Below are 15,591 nucleotides of genomic sequence, written 5' to 3'. Positions count from 1 at the left end.
AAGGAATGCCCTGTGCTGGTGGCTGCATGTTATTGCCTCCTTGTTTCTTACCCCAGCATCATCTAATCAAGGCAGATACTAGCAGCTATCATGTTGTTTCAACTTTGTATCACTTTGCAGAGAAGGGAAATAATTCTTCACACCCAAGGGACAGTCTCACTTGTGCTCTAGCAACAGCTTATCTGCAGGAGAACCTAACAATCCACCATGAACCCTCAGCACACATCAACAACACATACTAACTTCATGATGAGGACCACATAATGACAGGAGAAATTACTGGCTGATGCTACATGCTACATTTCAGACATTACCCAGAGATCCTGTTAATATTTTTGCCATGTCATACATTTTCTAGTGAATATGACTGCTTTCATCCAATAAATCCTTTATGATTTCTTCATCCCCGTCTTCATAGAATCCTAGAATCCTAGGGGTTGGAAGGGACCTCGAAAGATCATCTAGTCCAACCCCCCCTGCCAGAGCAGGGCCCCCTAGAGTACATCCCCTAGGAACGTGTCCAGGCGGGTTTTGAATGTCTCCAGTGAAGGAGACTCCACAACCCCCCTGGGCAGCCTGTTCCAGGGCTCCGTCACCCTTACAGTAAAAAAATTTTTTCTGATATTCAACTTGAACCTCCTATGCTCCAACTTACACCCATTACCCCTTGTCCTATCACTGGTCACCACTGAGAAAAGCCTAACTCCATCTCCCTGACACTCACCCCTTACATATTTGAAAACATTGATGAGGTCACCCCTCAGTCTCCTTTTCTCCAAACTAAAGAGACCCAGCTCCCTCAGCCTTTCCTCATAAGGGAGATGTTCCACTCCCTTAATCATCTCAGTAGCTCTGCGCTGGACTCTTTCAAGCACTTCCCTGTCCTTCTTGAACTGAGGGGCCCAGAACTGGACACAATACTCCAGGTGTGGCCTCACCAATACAGAATAGAGGGGGAGGAGAACCTCTCTTGACCTACTAACCACACCCTTTCTAATGCACCCCAGGATGCCATTGGCCTTCTTCCATAACTAAGTGTAAATGACAAATAATAACTAAGCCATTTATCGATTTAATATGTACAAGGACCTCTTAATGATGAAGCAAATGAAGTTAAAGCCTGAGAATTTTCTATCTGCAGGAAAAGATATCAGTCCAGCTATGGAGATTACAGGGCAGTTTCAAAGCAATCTTTTTTCATCACAGACACAGAAATAATTATGGAAATTTATGACTAACGGAAACACCAGACAAAACTGTGCACGATGTTGAATCTCCCTCTCCCAGCAAGTGAAAATTAGCTATTATCAAATATTTAGCTGGTCAAACTGGTGTGCCACTGTAGAATCATTAAGTTTGCACCCCATTACAAAATGATGGAGCATTCCAGTTCCTTTAAGTAATGATTAAGTTACGATGTGCTCCAGTTGCCACCACATGAAGAACAGCTCTTTCCTATCCTATGTCAAAGTCCTATAGTTCACTGTCCAAGACCTTAAATTCCCAACAGATGAGTTTGTCTTTATGTTTCTCATCATAATGAAAACTAAGCAAATTGTGGTTATTGGAATCCTGTCTAAAACTGATGTCTCAGTTTCCTATTCCCCTAGCACAAGACAAAGTTGATGAAGGATACGTGAAGTCCTCCCTTGCAGGACACCATCTTGTTTACTTGGTTTAGATACAATCACTGGTTGAAATATTTAATCCAACAATTCTAAACTTTGTACAACAGCTGAAATATGTGTAATTAACTCAAAAACCTTTGAAGTAAAATTTAACTTCAATAACATGGGACTAGTTCACTGACACTGCTGTTGCATAATGTAAGCATTTGGTTCTTTTGGCAGGTACCAGCCAGTGAGCAACAGGAATCAGCTCTTTCATAGGAGATGGCAACCTTCTTCCCTGACCTGGTGAGTAGCTGCTCACTTTTACTCAGGCCTCTGACTTACAAAGGACAGAGCTAATATAATACTGAAGTTCCACATTCCTTAAAGATTGTAACCTCTCTTGGGACAGAGACCATCTTTCTCTCCTGCATTTAAGCATCACCAAGAGCAATGGGGCTCGAGGACACGAAAATCATGTTGCATGGTCTTTTCCATGGAACAAGATAAAATAAAATAAAGACAAAATAAAACCTAACAGAAGTCCTGGTGGCTCCACCACAGGCAATGCCTCTGTACTTTTGCCTTCTGAATTACTGGAAATAATACTATATGGTAAGCACTCTGACTACTTCCTAAAGTAATTAATAGATTAACTGTACTGCAAAAGGCTAAGAAATTAATGAAAAATCATTAAAATAAATTAATTTACTCATTTCATCCAAAGATAATATCATCTATGAAGAGCTTCCATAGTCTTAAACAAAGAAGAACTGATAGTTATTTCCTGCTCTGTTTCTTAACTGCCAGCAAGAATCTATTTTGCTTTCCTCTTTAAGCATTAAAATTGTTAATTTCCAAGTCTAGTGTGAAAAAAAAGAAGACCGAGGGGAGTTCTTTTTTTGCTTGAATGGTTTTGCCAATTAGCAAAGCCATTGAGTTTGAGACAGAATTTTAAAGGAAATTTAGAGTCTTCTGGTCCATATCTTCTTGGGTTTTGTCATGTGATAGTGGGAAATCCAGCTGTGGACTAATTAAGTAACAAGCTCTTGCAAAATGAACCTAAGAACCATAAAAAGGATCATTCTTCTAATATCTTCCAGTCCAGCATTATTCACTCTTGCATTCCTTTTTTCCTCCCTGACTGCATTTTCAACAATCTCCCTCCATCCAGGCAGTGATCTCCAAATACTTGTGAGCTCACAAGGTGTTTGACATGAAAAGAACACAGAGCACAGAGTCTTCTGTACAGACACAATCCCAGTCTGTGGTGTGCTGAAACAAAAACAAGAGGGAGTTAAACATCAAAGGACCATGAACAGATCCTGATGGGGAAAATTTAGATGGCCAGTATTTCCCTAGGCAGGAAGATGCCAAGCCCTTCAATATGCAAGCACATCCTTTCATTGTTAAATAAGTAGAAAAAAATAAAATATTGAGAAAGAAGAAATGAAATTCCAAATCAGTCAGGAAGATTTTTGTTTTAATGCAATAACGGAGGCTGTTGCAAATTGGTCTCTTTGTAGTCCATGCCTTTCTGAAGAAGCTGAATGTTAAAAAGATCTTTTCTTTATCAGTCTTAAAGATGTGACCCACTCAGATATGAAAGCAGAGTACAATAAAATGTTGTTGATTTTTAATGGTGTACTTTTGTGGCATAGCATTATGGTTTGATATACACAGGTTGCTGCAGATTGCAGACAAGGAAACTGATTTCCCCATTCCCCATATCCAGGACTGCCAACCTGACAGATACCTTTTAAAACTTTCTCCCCTTACTGCAAACAAAGTGGTGGATTATCACCCTTACACTAGCACTCAGTCTCGCTATGGCACTGCAGCTGATGATTGCATTTTAGCAGTAAGTTGGAGGAATTTTGGAAAAACCTTTCAGTCTAAGAGGATTTGAAGTAGAAGACACAATTTTCCAGATGGGAAGGGCTACAAAGTCTCTGGCCCTGCACAGATCTAGACTAATGAGAAGCTCATGGAGCATTAAATTCTTGCTTTGCAGGTTCAGTTCCGGGGTTTATTTCAAATGATCCTAGTGCTGGGAATTGGTGGTAGCTTCCCATATGGATTCCACATTTCTGTCATCAACTACCCTTCCGTGGTAAGTAGCCATCACTCTGAGGTTGAAAACAGAAAATGGATTGTCTGACCTCCCCATTCTCCCACAAATCTCAAATTTGCTGAGCATCCAGCTGATACATCTATGCCTTTTCTCTGGCTAGCAGCAACATCGGGTTTGTAGAGAACTTTTTCTCCTTTAAAAAACAGGATTGCACTTTCTGTTTTAAATAATTACCATGCCGTATACAAGCTTCCAAGGGAAGGCAGAAAATGGGCTTTTAGAGTGCTTCATCAGGAAGCTTGCTGACTGACACAAACTTGAAGATTTTGCAGTGTGATCTCAGCTAACTTGTTGTACTAAGGAAGCCTCAAAAGAAGCCTAATATTAGGCTAGATTTGAAGTGCTACAGCCAAAAAACATGAAGGGACCTTATACTCATTGCCCAGTCAAATCTCATTTTCTTCTTCAGCACATCAGGAAGTTTATGAATGAAACCTGGATAGAGAGACACAGCTCTCCCCTCCATCCCAAGACAATCACACTGCTGTGGTCCTTCATTGTGTCTGTTTATGGCTTAGGAGGATTCCTGGGAAGCCTCTGCTGTGGCTACCTGACTACAAAATACAGGAAGTAAGTGTTTCTTGTAACAGCTCAAGTCAGAAAGTACAGGGTGCTTCTGGGTACTTCTGGGTTGAAGCAATCTGATTGAAGATTAAGCAGACTTGGTTTGCTAGCACATCCTCCTCTTTCAAGAAGCAAGCAGTCTTTTTATCTTGTTTATCTGCCCTCCACAGTATTTCTGCAAAGGATACATTCATCACATCACAGGATCAGTGCCTCTGGGAGTAGCAGGATTGTGTAACAGCCTCGTGTTCTCTTCAAGATCCCCTGTAACTCTCAGAAAGATCTCCCAAGATCTATAACCCCCCCAAAAAGGAGCTGTGTCTTGTGTTGTAACATGTTATGTGCAGTTACTCTAACCACCTAGGAACTATTATGTGTAAGATATCCTTAAGTGTCAGAGAAGAGGCAGATTTCCTCTTAAATACACTCATTCTGGGGTGATGGCATTATATTAAATATTTGTATCTACTCTAGAGAAAATGTGAGCAGAATAGAAAAAAATTATTTGCCTGTAACTAGACCTTAAAAATATAATCAGCACCAAAACAAATTACCCAAAAGACATCTCTGTTCTTGGCAACCCATTTTACTGAAAGTCAGTTCCAGTCTATCTTTTCTACTGGATGGAGAAAGGATTCCTCACCAGTCAGGTCTGTTCTCAGTGCCTTGTGTGTAACACCGCTAATTTCATTTGCAGAGAAATTGGCAAACATATCTGCTTGGTGTGACTCACTTAAAGATCTGCTCCACAACCCACTGATCCAGAGGCCCCTCATATGGGTCTCAACAAACCACCTTAGCCTGCCTGCAATTGGGTTCTTTCTTATCAGGTAAGTGCCCCCAAGAAATTTCTTGTGGGACACTGCCTCATCCCACACTCAGAGGGTCTCTCAAGACTGGAAACCAGATCATGCACATCTCCCACGGGTTATTTAACACATGATGAATCTAATTGCTGAATCACAGCCTTCTAAACACAAGATCCCTGTGGATCCTTTCGATGTGCAAGAGGACTCTTGTCTTGCAAGCATCATGGCAAGAGAGTTGAATGCAAAAGAGTTGAATGCAAAAGACTTTGATCTGAGCCTTAGGCATCAGGGTTGTGAACGTACCAGCCCACGATTCACATGGAGTGTCCTCTGAAATATGCCACTAAGAACTCTTCCTGGCATCTCCCATCACATCCTCTTAGCCACGAGTGTCCTTAATAAGAGCCATTCTAGAGTGGGAGCCATGGACTCAGAGTATTTCTGAGGAGCAACCTGACATTTTCTGAAGAGTTTTAGCCATTTAAAAATCTTGGTGACAAGCTGGGTCTTTTCTGATCTCTTTACCCACTTATACTTTGGAAATGCTGATGAACTGCTCCAACTGTTTAAATTCTAAGATAAAAATATTAATGAATTAAAACCTAGAGGATTCAGAAATTTTAAAGAATGAGTTTGACTGTCCAAAGTCACAATTATTTCAGCCATTCCTCAAAACTGCAAGAATGGCTGTAACATGTTTCCTGTCACAGCAAGATCAGTCAAAAGTGTACAAGATGATCTCGTTTCACACTAAATTCTCATGGGATTTTTTTTTTCCCCAGAAAAAAGTGCCAAATGTGCACCAACCTGATCATGCTGGTAGCTGCACTTTTCATGGCCTTCAGTAAAACAGCCAAATCCTTTGAGATGATTTTTGTTGGACGCTTTCTCTATGGCATTGGTTCAGGTAAGTGCTCATGGCACTGTGAAGCATCCTTGCTGTCTCAGAATTGTCTCTGCAGGTCTCACCATTCTTGGAGAATGATTTTTAAATATAATATACTGGGGCACTTAATAAAAGTGAAAGCCATCATCCCTTTTGAAAGAAATTTTAATCCCAATAGCAAAGTGAATGGAAACAATGTAAGAGAGAATGCAGTCAGAAAGTTAAGCTTTTCTAGATATTTTAACAGTCATTTATCTTCTATGTTAAAGGTTTTTCTCTCAATATACATCCTCAGTATGTAGGAGAGATTTCACCCAAGAAGCTCCGTGGATTTACCAACTCCACAGTTGCTGTTTTTCTGACACTGGGAAAACTCACAGGACAGGTTATTGGACTACGGTAAACTCTGCAATCTTTCTGTCAGGTTATGTTAAAAATAACAGGAATCTTTCTGTAACTTTACCCTATCACCCACTTGGTGTCTGAGAAACCCTTTCATCCTCCCCAGCTCAGGCCTTCACTTATGTCCAGAGAAAAGTTTTGACCATTTTTGAGGCAAACACATAGTTTTAAATACAGGAGAAAGAAAAGTTAGCTGCTTATAAACTGATTTCTTCTTATTTCCACACCCTTTCTATTAGAGGAATTCCCCTTCAAAAATTTCTATACTTTTGTGAAAATTCTTAGGCAAGACATTTTGATACTGTGGTCAAACAGTGGTCAAATCACTCATCATCTCCCTAGGCATTATATGGGACTCTAATGGTATTTAGAAAGTTTTCCAAAATGCCAAATAATTGATTTGAAATTCTTTAAAATAATAATACCCAATTTGTGAAATTTGCCAAATTATCCATTCAGTTGTTTGTTCCACTGCAACCTTGAGAGGAATCTGAGAATTCTCATCACTCAGAAAAGATTTTTTAACATTCATTCCATGATTTCAGCACTACTTTGTTTCACATCCACTTTACAGGGAGATTTTAGGAAGCGAAGCTTTGTGGCCATGGTTGTTAGCATCCAGTGGACTTTCAGCACTGGTTCAACTGGTTACTCTCCCATTTTTCCCTGATTCACCATCCTACCTCCTGATACAGAAGGGTAATGAGGAAGCCTGCAGAAAAGGTAGAGCATCTACTTTCCTCACTTACTTCATTTCATTTGACGTGTCAGAGTGGCAGCCTCTGCTTTTTTTCTTTATAGGATATGGTTTAGGCAGCTCTTTTTTATTAAGTAAAATGTACGTTAGAGTTTACTCTGTTTCAATTAATTAAATCAATTAATTTAATTTGTTTCAACTAAGCCAACTCAACATTAGAAAGATACTGACAGCCAGCATGACAAGATGCTTCTATTTGCCTGCTGCCCCAGGAGCAGACAGCACCAACACCACCCCAGCACCACAGGGCAGGCAGACTAAAGGATTTAGTGTCACCTCTGGTCATGGAGCTACCCTGGCAGAATAATCCACTTCCCTCTTTCTCCCCAACAGCCATCAGGAAGCTCTGGGGGGAGGGAGACCACCAAGCAGAAATTGATGACATGATGAAGGAGAAGGTTGTAATGACAAGCACAAAAACCTTGCGTGTCCTTGAAGTAATGAAAGAACCATCTCTGCGCTGGCAGCTCTACATTCTCATGACTGTCATGACCACCTTGCAGCTCTGTGGAATCAATGCAGTTGAGTGCTCTCTTTACCCCCAAAGCAAGAGACAACTCTAGGACACCTTACAAACCCCTCTCAGTCAATGCTGTTACACGAGCTTACAACTGCAGCACAATTGCAGCATTTTTCACAGGTGCATTTCCTCTCTGCATTTTTCAGATATACTTCTATTCTTTTGAAGTATTCCACACAGCCAAGTTTGAAGAATACCTTATCCCATATGTGTCCCTGGGAGTCGGGTTGTGTGAATTCTTATCCTCTATACTGTGTGTAAGTCTTTTCAGGCTTGAGTTGGAAGGAAAAATTTAATGCAAGCCAACAATTGTACTTTCCCTACTTATAACTGTGCTTTGGGAAGAGTCTCGAGCACAGAACCTATGAGGAGAGGCTGAGGGAGCTGGGGGTGTTGAGGCTGGAGAAGAGGAGGCTCAGGGGAGACCTCATCACTCTCTACAACTCCCTGAAAGGAGGTTGGAGCCAGGGGGGGGTTGGGCTCTTTTCCCAGGCAACTCTCAGCAAGACAAGAGGGCACAAGAGGTCTCAAGTTGTGCCAGGGGAGGTTTAGGTTGGACATTAGAAAGAATTTCTTTACTGAGAGGGTGATCAGACATTGGAATGGGCTGCCCAGGGAAGGGGTGGATTCTCCATCCCTGGAGATATTTCAAAAGAGCCTGGATGTGGCACTCAGTGCCATGGGCTGGGAACTGCAGCGGTGGGTCAAGGGTTGGACTTGATGATCTCTGAGGTCCCTTCCAACCCAGCCAGTTCTGTGATTCTATGATTCTATGATTTGCATAGCCTAATAAACATCTTCCTGCTTCTGCAAAACCACAGGCAGGATAAAAGGCAGCTCTTCTCCCAAATTATTTGCATGGCTGTATGTCTTTAGGCACAATTTTATTCTGTAAAATAATTTTCTGATGTTCTGGGTAAGACGTGTGTATGTATGTGTACACATTCTGATATATAAGAGCACAGAGAAAAGGAAACTGTCTAACAACAGCCTAGGGTTGGCTAATAAACACAGCTTATTTAATAATGAATTACCTTTGAAGAAGCTAATCGAGTTCCTTAGGAACTAAGAGGCTCTCAAATGACATTGATTTCTGGCTATTATTGAGATACAGTTTCTGTGAAGAGAGCATGGAGAGTGGAGGAAAGGTGTCATTTGAGAACTGGGATTTATGACCCATTTTCTGCTTTTCAGAGCACCCTCATAGACCGATTTGGGAGGAAGGTGCTGCTGTGGGGAGGATACACACTGATGTGTTCTGTGCTTGGGCTCCTTACCATGACCCTGTCACTGCAGGTAAAGGGGCAGCAGCCTCCTGGCTACTCACCCAGCATCACCCCACCTCTCCAGTCTCGTCTCACAGGATAGACACAAAAACTTGTGTCAGTGGCAGAAAATACAGAGCTCTCCTCTTCTGGCATGTGTCTAACAGTTTGGTATCACTGATTTCTCACTTTTAGCATCGTTTTTTCTGGATGCATTACTTCAGTGTTATCTTGATCTTCCTATTCGTTATCTTCTACGGAATTGGACCATGTGAGTACAGCAGTGGCAACGCTGGGAGGAAATTTTGTTCCATACACTTGGTGACACAAGTGGCAGAGGAAGAACAGACTGCCCACGTGGAAAAAATGTCTGGAAATCAAGGAGAGAAGGGCACATATGTACAAGTATGAGCTGGGAAAATGATACAGACACCTTGAATTTTATTGCTGATCATAGGATCTAAATAATTTAAAACACAGGATCATCTTCTCCAGATGGTTTGAGACACAAATCTCAGAACAAGTTTTAAAATACTCAGCTAAACACAGGACTCTAGGTGTTGCCAGGTACATTATAGTAATCATATTCATTAAATTCAAGGGCTAAGCTTTATGCCTATGAATATGCTTCAGGTGGAACTGACCAGAGGAGACAAAAGGGGAACTGGTTTTATATGGAACCACACTGTTCCTGACAAAGGATTCCAGTATGTACAAGAGAAATCTAAATTAACAGCTGTAGTCGTTTCTGGAATCAGAGGCCACCTGCCAGAAGGCCACCTATTCTGTCTGTCTGTCATTTTGTGCCACTGCCATTGAGAGGATCTTTGGCAGGAGCAAGGAAACAAGTATAACTCTTTTGTGTTTTGTTTTGATATTTTTTTTTTTCAGCTGGAGCCACTGTATCTATCATGGTTGAAATCTTCAGCCAATCATTCAGACCCTCAGCCTTTTTGATTGTTGGCTTCATCAACTGGATGGGACTGTTTGTACTTGGGATGATTTTTCCATTGATTGTTGTAAGTAACTCTAGCTGGATCCTTCCCTCCAGGCTAATCCAGTTCTGAATTGCTGACAGCAAAATAATATCAATACATTGCAATGACATGCAAAGCTTAGAGCTCTGTCCAAACACCAAACCTGCTCAGGAATCCCCCAGGCCTGTCAGAGGAGCAGCAATTGGACTCAGGCCAAACATGGCCAGTGGAAACTCCTGGTTTGACACCATCCTGGTTTGTGTATTGAGCACACCTTTGAATTTTAATTACTAAGACACGGGCTTAAGGGTGGGGAAATAGACGTGAGATTCCTATTTTCTTCATGGTGTCTCCTATTTATGCTTGTAGGATAACCTTGGACCCTTCTGCTTTCTTATCTTTTTGGGAATCCTTGCTTTATCAGCAATTTTCATCTACCTTTATCTACCCGAGACCAAGGGAAAGTCAATCATGGAAATAAAAGCAGAGTTCAACAAAATGAACTTTGGGAAAAACGAAACTTCAGTCACTGAAAATAACTTCCCCAAGGAACAGTTATTCTGCACCAAACTCTGAATGTTCAGAGGAGAAATTTTCATCTCTTAGAAAAGACAGGAAACAATGTTGCAATACAAGTAAAAAGTAAACATTAAAAATCAGGCTGAAAGCTCTTTGTGTCTTACTGGGTTATTTCTTTTTTTCCTTTAATATATAAATGAAATTAATTATGCTAGAGTTTTATTTCTTGCTGATACAGAACCATTTTTCACAGGAAATTTAAGCATGCAGTTTTAAGTTCTACAGGATATAAAGTATTTTTTCCCTAAAAACAAAACCAAACACTTTTATGGTAGTTGTTTTTGTAGTTCTAAAACATATTGTTAACAGTCAATAGGGCCAAAATCCTGCTAAAATAAGAGACACACAGCCTCAGTTGGTCTCCCCTGCTCCCCTGATATTGAGCTTTCCTAAATGAGACCTCACCAACTCTTAGCACCTCAGGACCAGGAAAGTGCTGACAAACAGTTCAGAGATGAGTATCAGAAATATGAAGGACCAACTAAAATGATTTAAGAAGACAAAAAGGTGGATTATGAAGGTTAAATAATAATCAGCCACGAGGCTGGGGAAGTTTCAAATATTGGACTTGGAGGCTGCCAGAGGAAAAGCTGGAGATGTGGTTGGGTGACTGAGTAGATCTGGACTCAGAACTTAACACAATCAGGAACAAAGGTTCCAGACATAATAACAGAAAAAAACATACTGAAACTGTACTGTGCAACAACCTTTCTGGAGATGGAATGAAAATCTCAGTGCAGAATATCCAAGTAACTCTAGGCAGGGAGAAGAAGTAAAATGGCTGCTATAAAGCACACTCCCAAGAGCATCTGTGGTGTCCAAGGACCTGATTTCCAACCTAGTACATCAGCCTCTAGAATTACATCAGATGTTTTCAGAGAAGAGTTTGTTTTGGAAAGGTTTTTCTTGTTATGTAAGCAAGCTGCAAATAACCAGTGATTACTGAACCCAGCAGTAAAAATAGGTTGTGGAGTCAATTGGAAACAGAGTCTAAGTTTTTCCAAGTGACCACTGATAAATATAGTATGAATTCTCACTAAACTTTTTGGATGAAGCCACCTGCTTTCAGCTAACCACTGAAGATGAACTTGTAGCAAAGTTTCAGCTAGTTCTTGGAGGAAAAATTTTAAAGTTTCTATCGGGTGGTTGTTAATTGCACTGATATTTCTTAGACCAATTAGAGTTTTCAGTTCAGCACTGATATTTGTCATTGTATGGCTGTAGACTTTAGAAGACACTAGTATGTGGCTGGATGATCTCATAAAATTGATTTAATGCACAGTTAAAAAACCCAAACAATCTACCTGGGAAAGCCTGGTTCTACTTTGTCTCTTCCAGGTGAGACCCTTTTCTGATAAAGGGACCTTGATTTCTTTAGGAACAGCAATGGAGCTCTGTGCAATCAACCAGTCTTTTTACCCATGTAGGAAATCAATCTCTGCCAAATTTGACCATAGTTATCCCAGGGAATAGAAGCATGTTGTAGGTTTGTATAAGCCTTGTCTCCACAGAAAGCAGGATAAAAATGTAAATGGAAGTAACGTTAATTTTTTTTCCCAATGCATGAAGGAATTGGACGAAACTCTTACGTAAAACTGATGTGCTCTATCCCTCTTCAAAAAACATTTTATTTATCAATCTAGCAAACAAGTACTTGCTGTTGGGGGGATGGGGTAAGGGTGTCAGATGGTGGTTCTTGCATAACAGCTCCTGAATATAAAGCTAGAGGCCAGGGCTGGGATGCAGCTGAAACACATTTGTGCAGCAGTGTGGAAGTGATATCCAATGGGACTTAGAAATATACAAGGAACAACAAAGTGATTTTTTGGAGAGGACATTCAAGCTTTTCGTGACAAAGGAGGCAATAGGAAAGGGAAAGTCTCTTAGATATAACTCACAAAGAAGCAAAGGATTAGGGTGGCTGGAATGCAGAGCCTTCCTCTCACAGGAAATGGTACCATTTGAAAAAAATACTGACTTTTAGTTTTAATCAAATAGGGTTTTTTCTACTGGAAAAACTTTCAAATATTTTCAAACTGCTCTAAAAAGAAAATAACACTGATTAACATTTCAGCTTGTAATCTGCTTTCAGAGTGGGTTCTGAAGGCATATATGTGCCTACATTTGGCATAAAGCACAGGGTGTCCAGACAGGGGACAACAGAGGCAAGCAAGTGGTACCTCAGCAGGACCTCCTTGGCTTAGCCTGCACTGATGAGTTTCCATGCACTTTGAGCCCAAACAAGCTGTAAATGACATCCAAGATTAGTTACTCAGACAGCTCCTGGTACTCAGGCTATTTTACCAGGAGGGTTAATTGGTGCTGAGTTCCAATGATGCACTGCTAATAAACGTGGGTAAGAGCAGAAGACAGACAGATGCCAAAGGAACTGATCCCTCAATTCCCCTGTGTGTGGATCTGACACTGTGTATTAGCAGCAGGGAAAATTGCAGGCTGGTCATTAATATTAACATAGATACTTTCTTCTATTTTTCCTGCTATCAAGAACAAAAGTAGGATTAGAGTGTGTTTTGTTTAATGAGAGAGGTGTTGATTTATACCTCTGCTGTGTCAGTTCACATTTACCTCAGCAGGGAAGACTGCAGCAGGAGCCACTGAGGTGCAAAATCTCTCTGGAACGTAGGGTGGCAGCAATGCAAGAGCACACCCCCACTCCCAGCCAGCCTCCCGCAAAGCAGAGAGAGCCCGGTGGCTGGGAGGAGGACCTGGAAGTCTTGCAGGTCACTGAGCTCTTGGAGCACCTGAACTTCCTACGCAAAAGTCAAAATCAGTGAAGATAACACTGCCGGGTCCTCCTTCCAAGAGCGTACGTGGGCTGACCACCCAGAACTCATCATCCAGTAACACTTGGGCACACCAGGGCTGAAGGCTGCAAGACAGCAGGACAGGGAAGGATTTTTGCCACAGATCTTAACAGCAAGGGTGAAACCACTTGCATCTTAGTGAAAAGCATCTCTGACTGACTGGGACTGCTTGCTTTTTTTTTCTTTTTCTTCTTTTTTTCTTTTTTTTTTTTTTTTTTTTTTTCTTAGTTAGGAATCTGGCCATTCCAAGAATTGTCACACAAGTGCCTGTTCCTGAGCAGTATGTCATGGGAATGTGATTGTATTTCATATCTCCTTCACAACTTGCAGGAAAATATTTAGGAAGTCTGAAAGTGCAATGAAGCACATGCAGGAGGATTCCAAAAGCATAACAGATAGGCATGCAAACATTTCCACTGTAGTTTGGGTTCACAAATACCTTCCAGAATTTTCAAAACTTTTTTAACATGGCAAAGGAAAATAATATTCTTTTCTTCTTCCAGCAGTACCTATCAATACAGATATCTCCAATCAGCTGATGTCCTTCTGTGGGTCCACAGACCCCTGTGCTATCTGCTTTCTCTACAGCATTGGCAAGATAGGGGAGCTGGAGAACAAGGTCTGCTCCAAATTGCTTTGTGACCTGCTGAACAAACAGCTGAAAATACCATCTGACAGGTGAGCTCATAGACCAAATTGTCTGATGTGATTTTCCATAGATTATTAAAACTATTAATCCCTGACTTGTCCTTTGGTCTTCCATTAACATTCTGCTTGGAGAGGCTAAATGGCAAGTCAAGAGACCAACTTTCCAGTTAAAAGAAAGAAAGGAGCAACTGCATGAGCTGCAATACCAATGCCCAGAAGCTGTAAAATTTCTTGTAGTTAAAAGACTCAGACACTGCATGTACCCACAGATCTGATCTGCCAGAGCCCAGGTACAGACACAATAATACAGTAATTACATCAAGTAATGAGTCCCAGCACTTCCCTGCTGCCTGTGGGATACAACTGAAGGCCTGAAAAGGAGACTGTTAGGGGGACAGTCTGCAGTGTGGCTGGCTACATCCTGCTGCAGTGACACCCTGGCCAGCCTGCAGCTGCTAACAGTATCTGTCTTCCCTTTCAGAATGTGTCAGCTTCCAACCTAGGCTGGGACACCACCACCTTTGTTTGAGGTGCCCTCAGGTGGTAACAGCTTCTTCCTGAAACCTCACCCTGTTTTTTGAGCACAGTAGTTCCAGTCGTGTTACTGCTATGTGGCACAAACACAAAAGGCAGTGGTACCTTAGTCACTGCTACAAGCTGGTGCCTAACAACCCGTCTGCTGATTAAATAAAGGTAAAAATTCATCAGGAGCCTTATGATTTGAAACTGCCCTGTTATTCTGGAAAGGCCCATGGTTGAGACAGAAGGTGTTTTCTCAAAACACAGAAGCTTTTCTTTTTTAAAAACAATTTCTGTGAAGATGAACCCCCTGTTTGGACATGCCTTTGCCCTGTCCATGCTGGGCAGCCTGGACAAATTTAAATACAGCTATCTTGATTTGACTTCAAAACACACATTTGTGTTACTAGATGTGGTTATCAATGTGGCACATAGCCCTCCCTTCAAAAGCAGGAAAGACAGGATTGCCCCATGGTTAAAGGAATGGATTGCAGACCAGGTCCTCCTTAGATCTAACATTGCATGGACCTCTAGCTGTCTGGCAGAAAAATTTGTGTTGTACTAATCTCCCCAGGCTCAGGATAGGCAGTGTGAGCAAGTGGAAAAACCCAACATTCACTGCACTGCCCTCCCCTTTTCATCCATTGAACAATTTGCAGTGACAGTGAAGATTAGAGTGCAGCTCAGAATGAGGCACAGTGAGCCATTCCCAGAGGCCAAAGTAATGAATTAATTACAAAAGGAAGATTTCCATATAAATATTTATTATTTGAGCTCTGGGTCAAATAAGCACCGTTTGCTTCCATAGAAAAACAGAAAGATTGAGTACAGATCTGCTTCCTGACTCTGAAATTAGTCAAAAGGACCTTTTTTTTTTTTTTTCTGGAATACAAACCCATCTCACCCCTGTTCTGATCTCTGTTGCAAACATCCATTTTGTCCCTACCACAGCTTTGCTCTGCAGACATAGTCTTTAAATACAAGCTTGGGCTTCAATCTGCAATAATTCTTTTTTAGGATAACAAATGAAAGCTGTTTTAGTGAATCAAAGCAACACAGCAAATGAAACAACTTGCTAGTCAGCAGCTAGATACAG

The 15,591-nt window shown here is 41.2% G+C and overlaps 2 protein-coding genes across 2 annotated transcripts; both read left to right on the top strand.

Moving 5' to 3' along the window:
* The first annotated feature begins 1,047 nt into the window (after positions 1 to 1,047).
* On the top strand, positions 1,048 to 10,595 carry LOC139804995 (solute carrier family 2, facilitated glucose transporter member 11-like). The gene is made up of 12 exons (XM_071762897.1): positions 1,048 to 1,916; positions 3,625 to 3,723; positions 4,154 to 4,314; positions 5,900 to 6,024; positions 6,273 to 6,402; positions 6,980 to 7,128; positions 7,496 to 7,683; positions 7,829 to 7,939; positions 8,877 to 8,978; positions 9,143 to 9,218; positions 9,839 to 9,966; positions 10,294 to 10,595. The coding sequence occupies exons 1-12, from the start codon at positions 1,893 to 1,895 to the stop codon at positions 10,498 to 10,500; spliced, it is 1,500 nt and encodes a 499-aa protein (XP_071618998.1). The 5' UTR covers positions 1,048 to 1,892; the 3' UTR covers positions 10,501 to 10,595.
* A 2,562-nt stretch (positions 10,596 to 13,157) lies between these two features.
* Positions 13,158 to 14,669, top strand: LOC139805309 (macrophage migration inhibitory factor-like). The gene is made up of 3 exons (XM_071763593.1): positions 13,158 to 13,284; positions 13,835 to 14,006; positions 14,439 to 14,669. Exons 1-3 carry the CDS (start codon positions 13,158 to 13,160, stop codon positions 14,503 to 14,505), a joined length of 366 nt encoding a protein of 121 aa, XP_071619694.1. The 3' UTR covers positions 14,506 to 14,669.
* Positions 14,670 to 15,591: the final 922 nt, after the last annotated feature.

The sequence above is a fragment of the Heliangelus exortis genome, chromosome 19 (assembly GCF_036169615.1).
Source record: "Heliangelus exortis chromosome 19, bHelExo1.hap1, whole genome shotgun sequence".
Classification (NCBI taxonomy): Eukaryota; Metazoa; Chordata; class Aves; order Apodiformes; family Trochilidae; genus Heliangelus; species Heliangelus exortis.
Note: the sequence above shows the minus strand (reverse complement) of the source record. Positions and strands in the feature narration are given on the sequence as shown.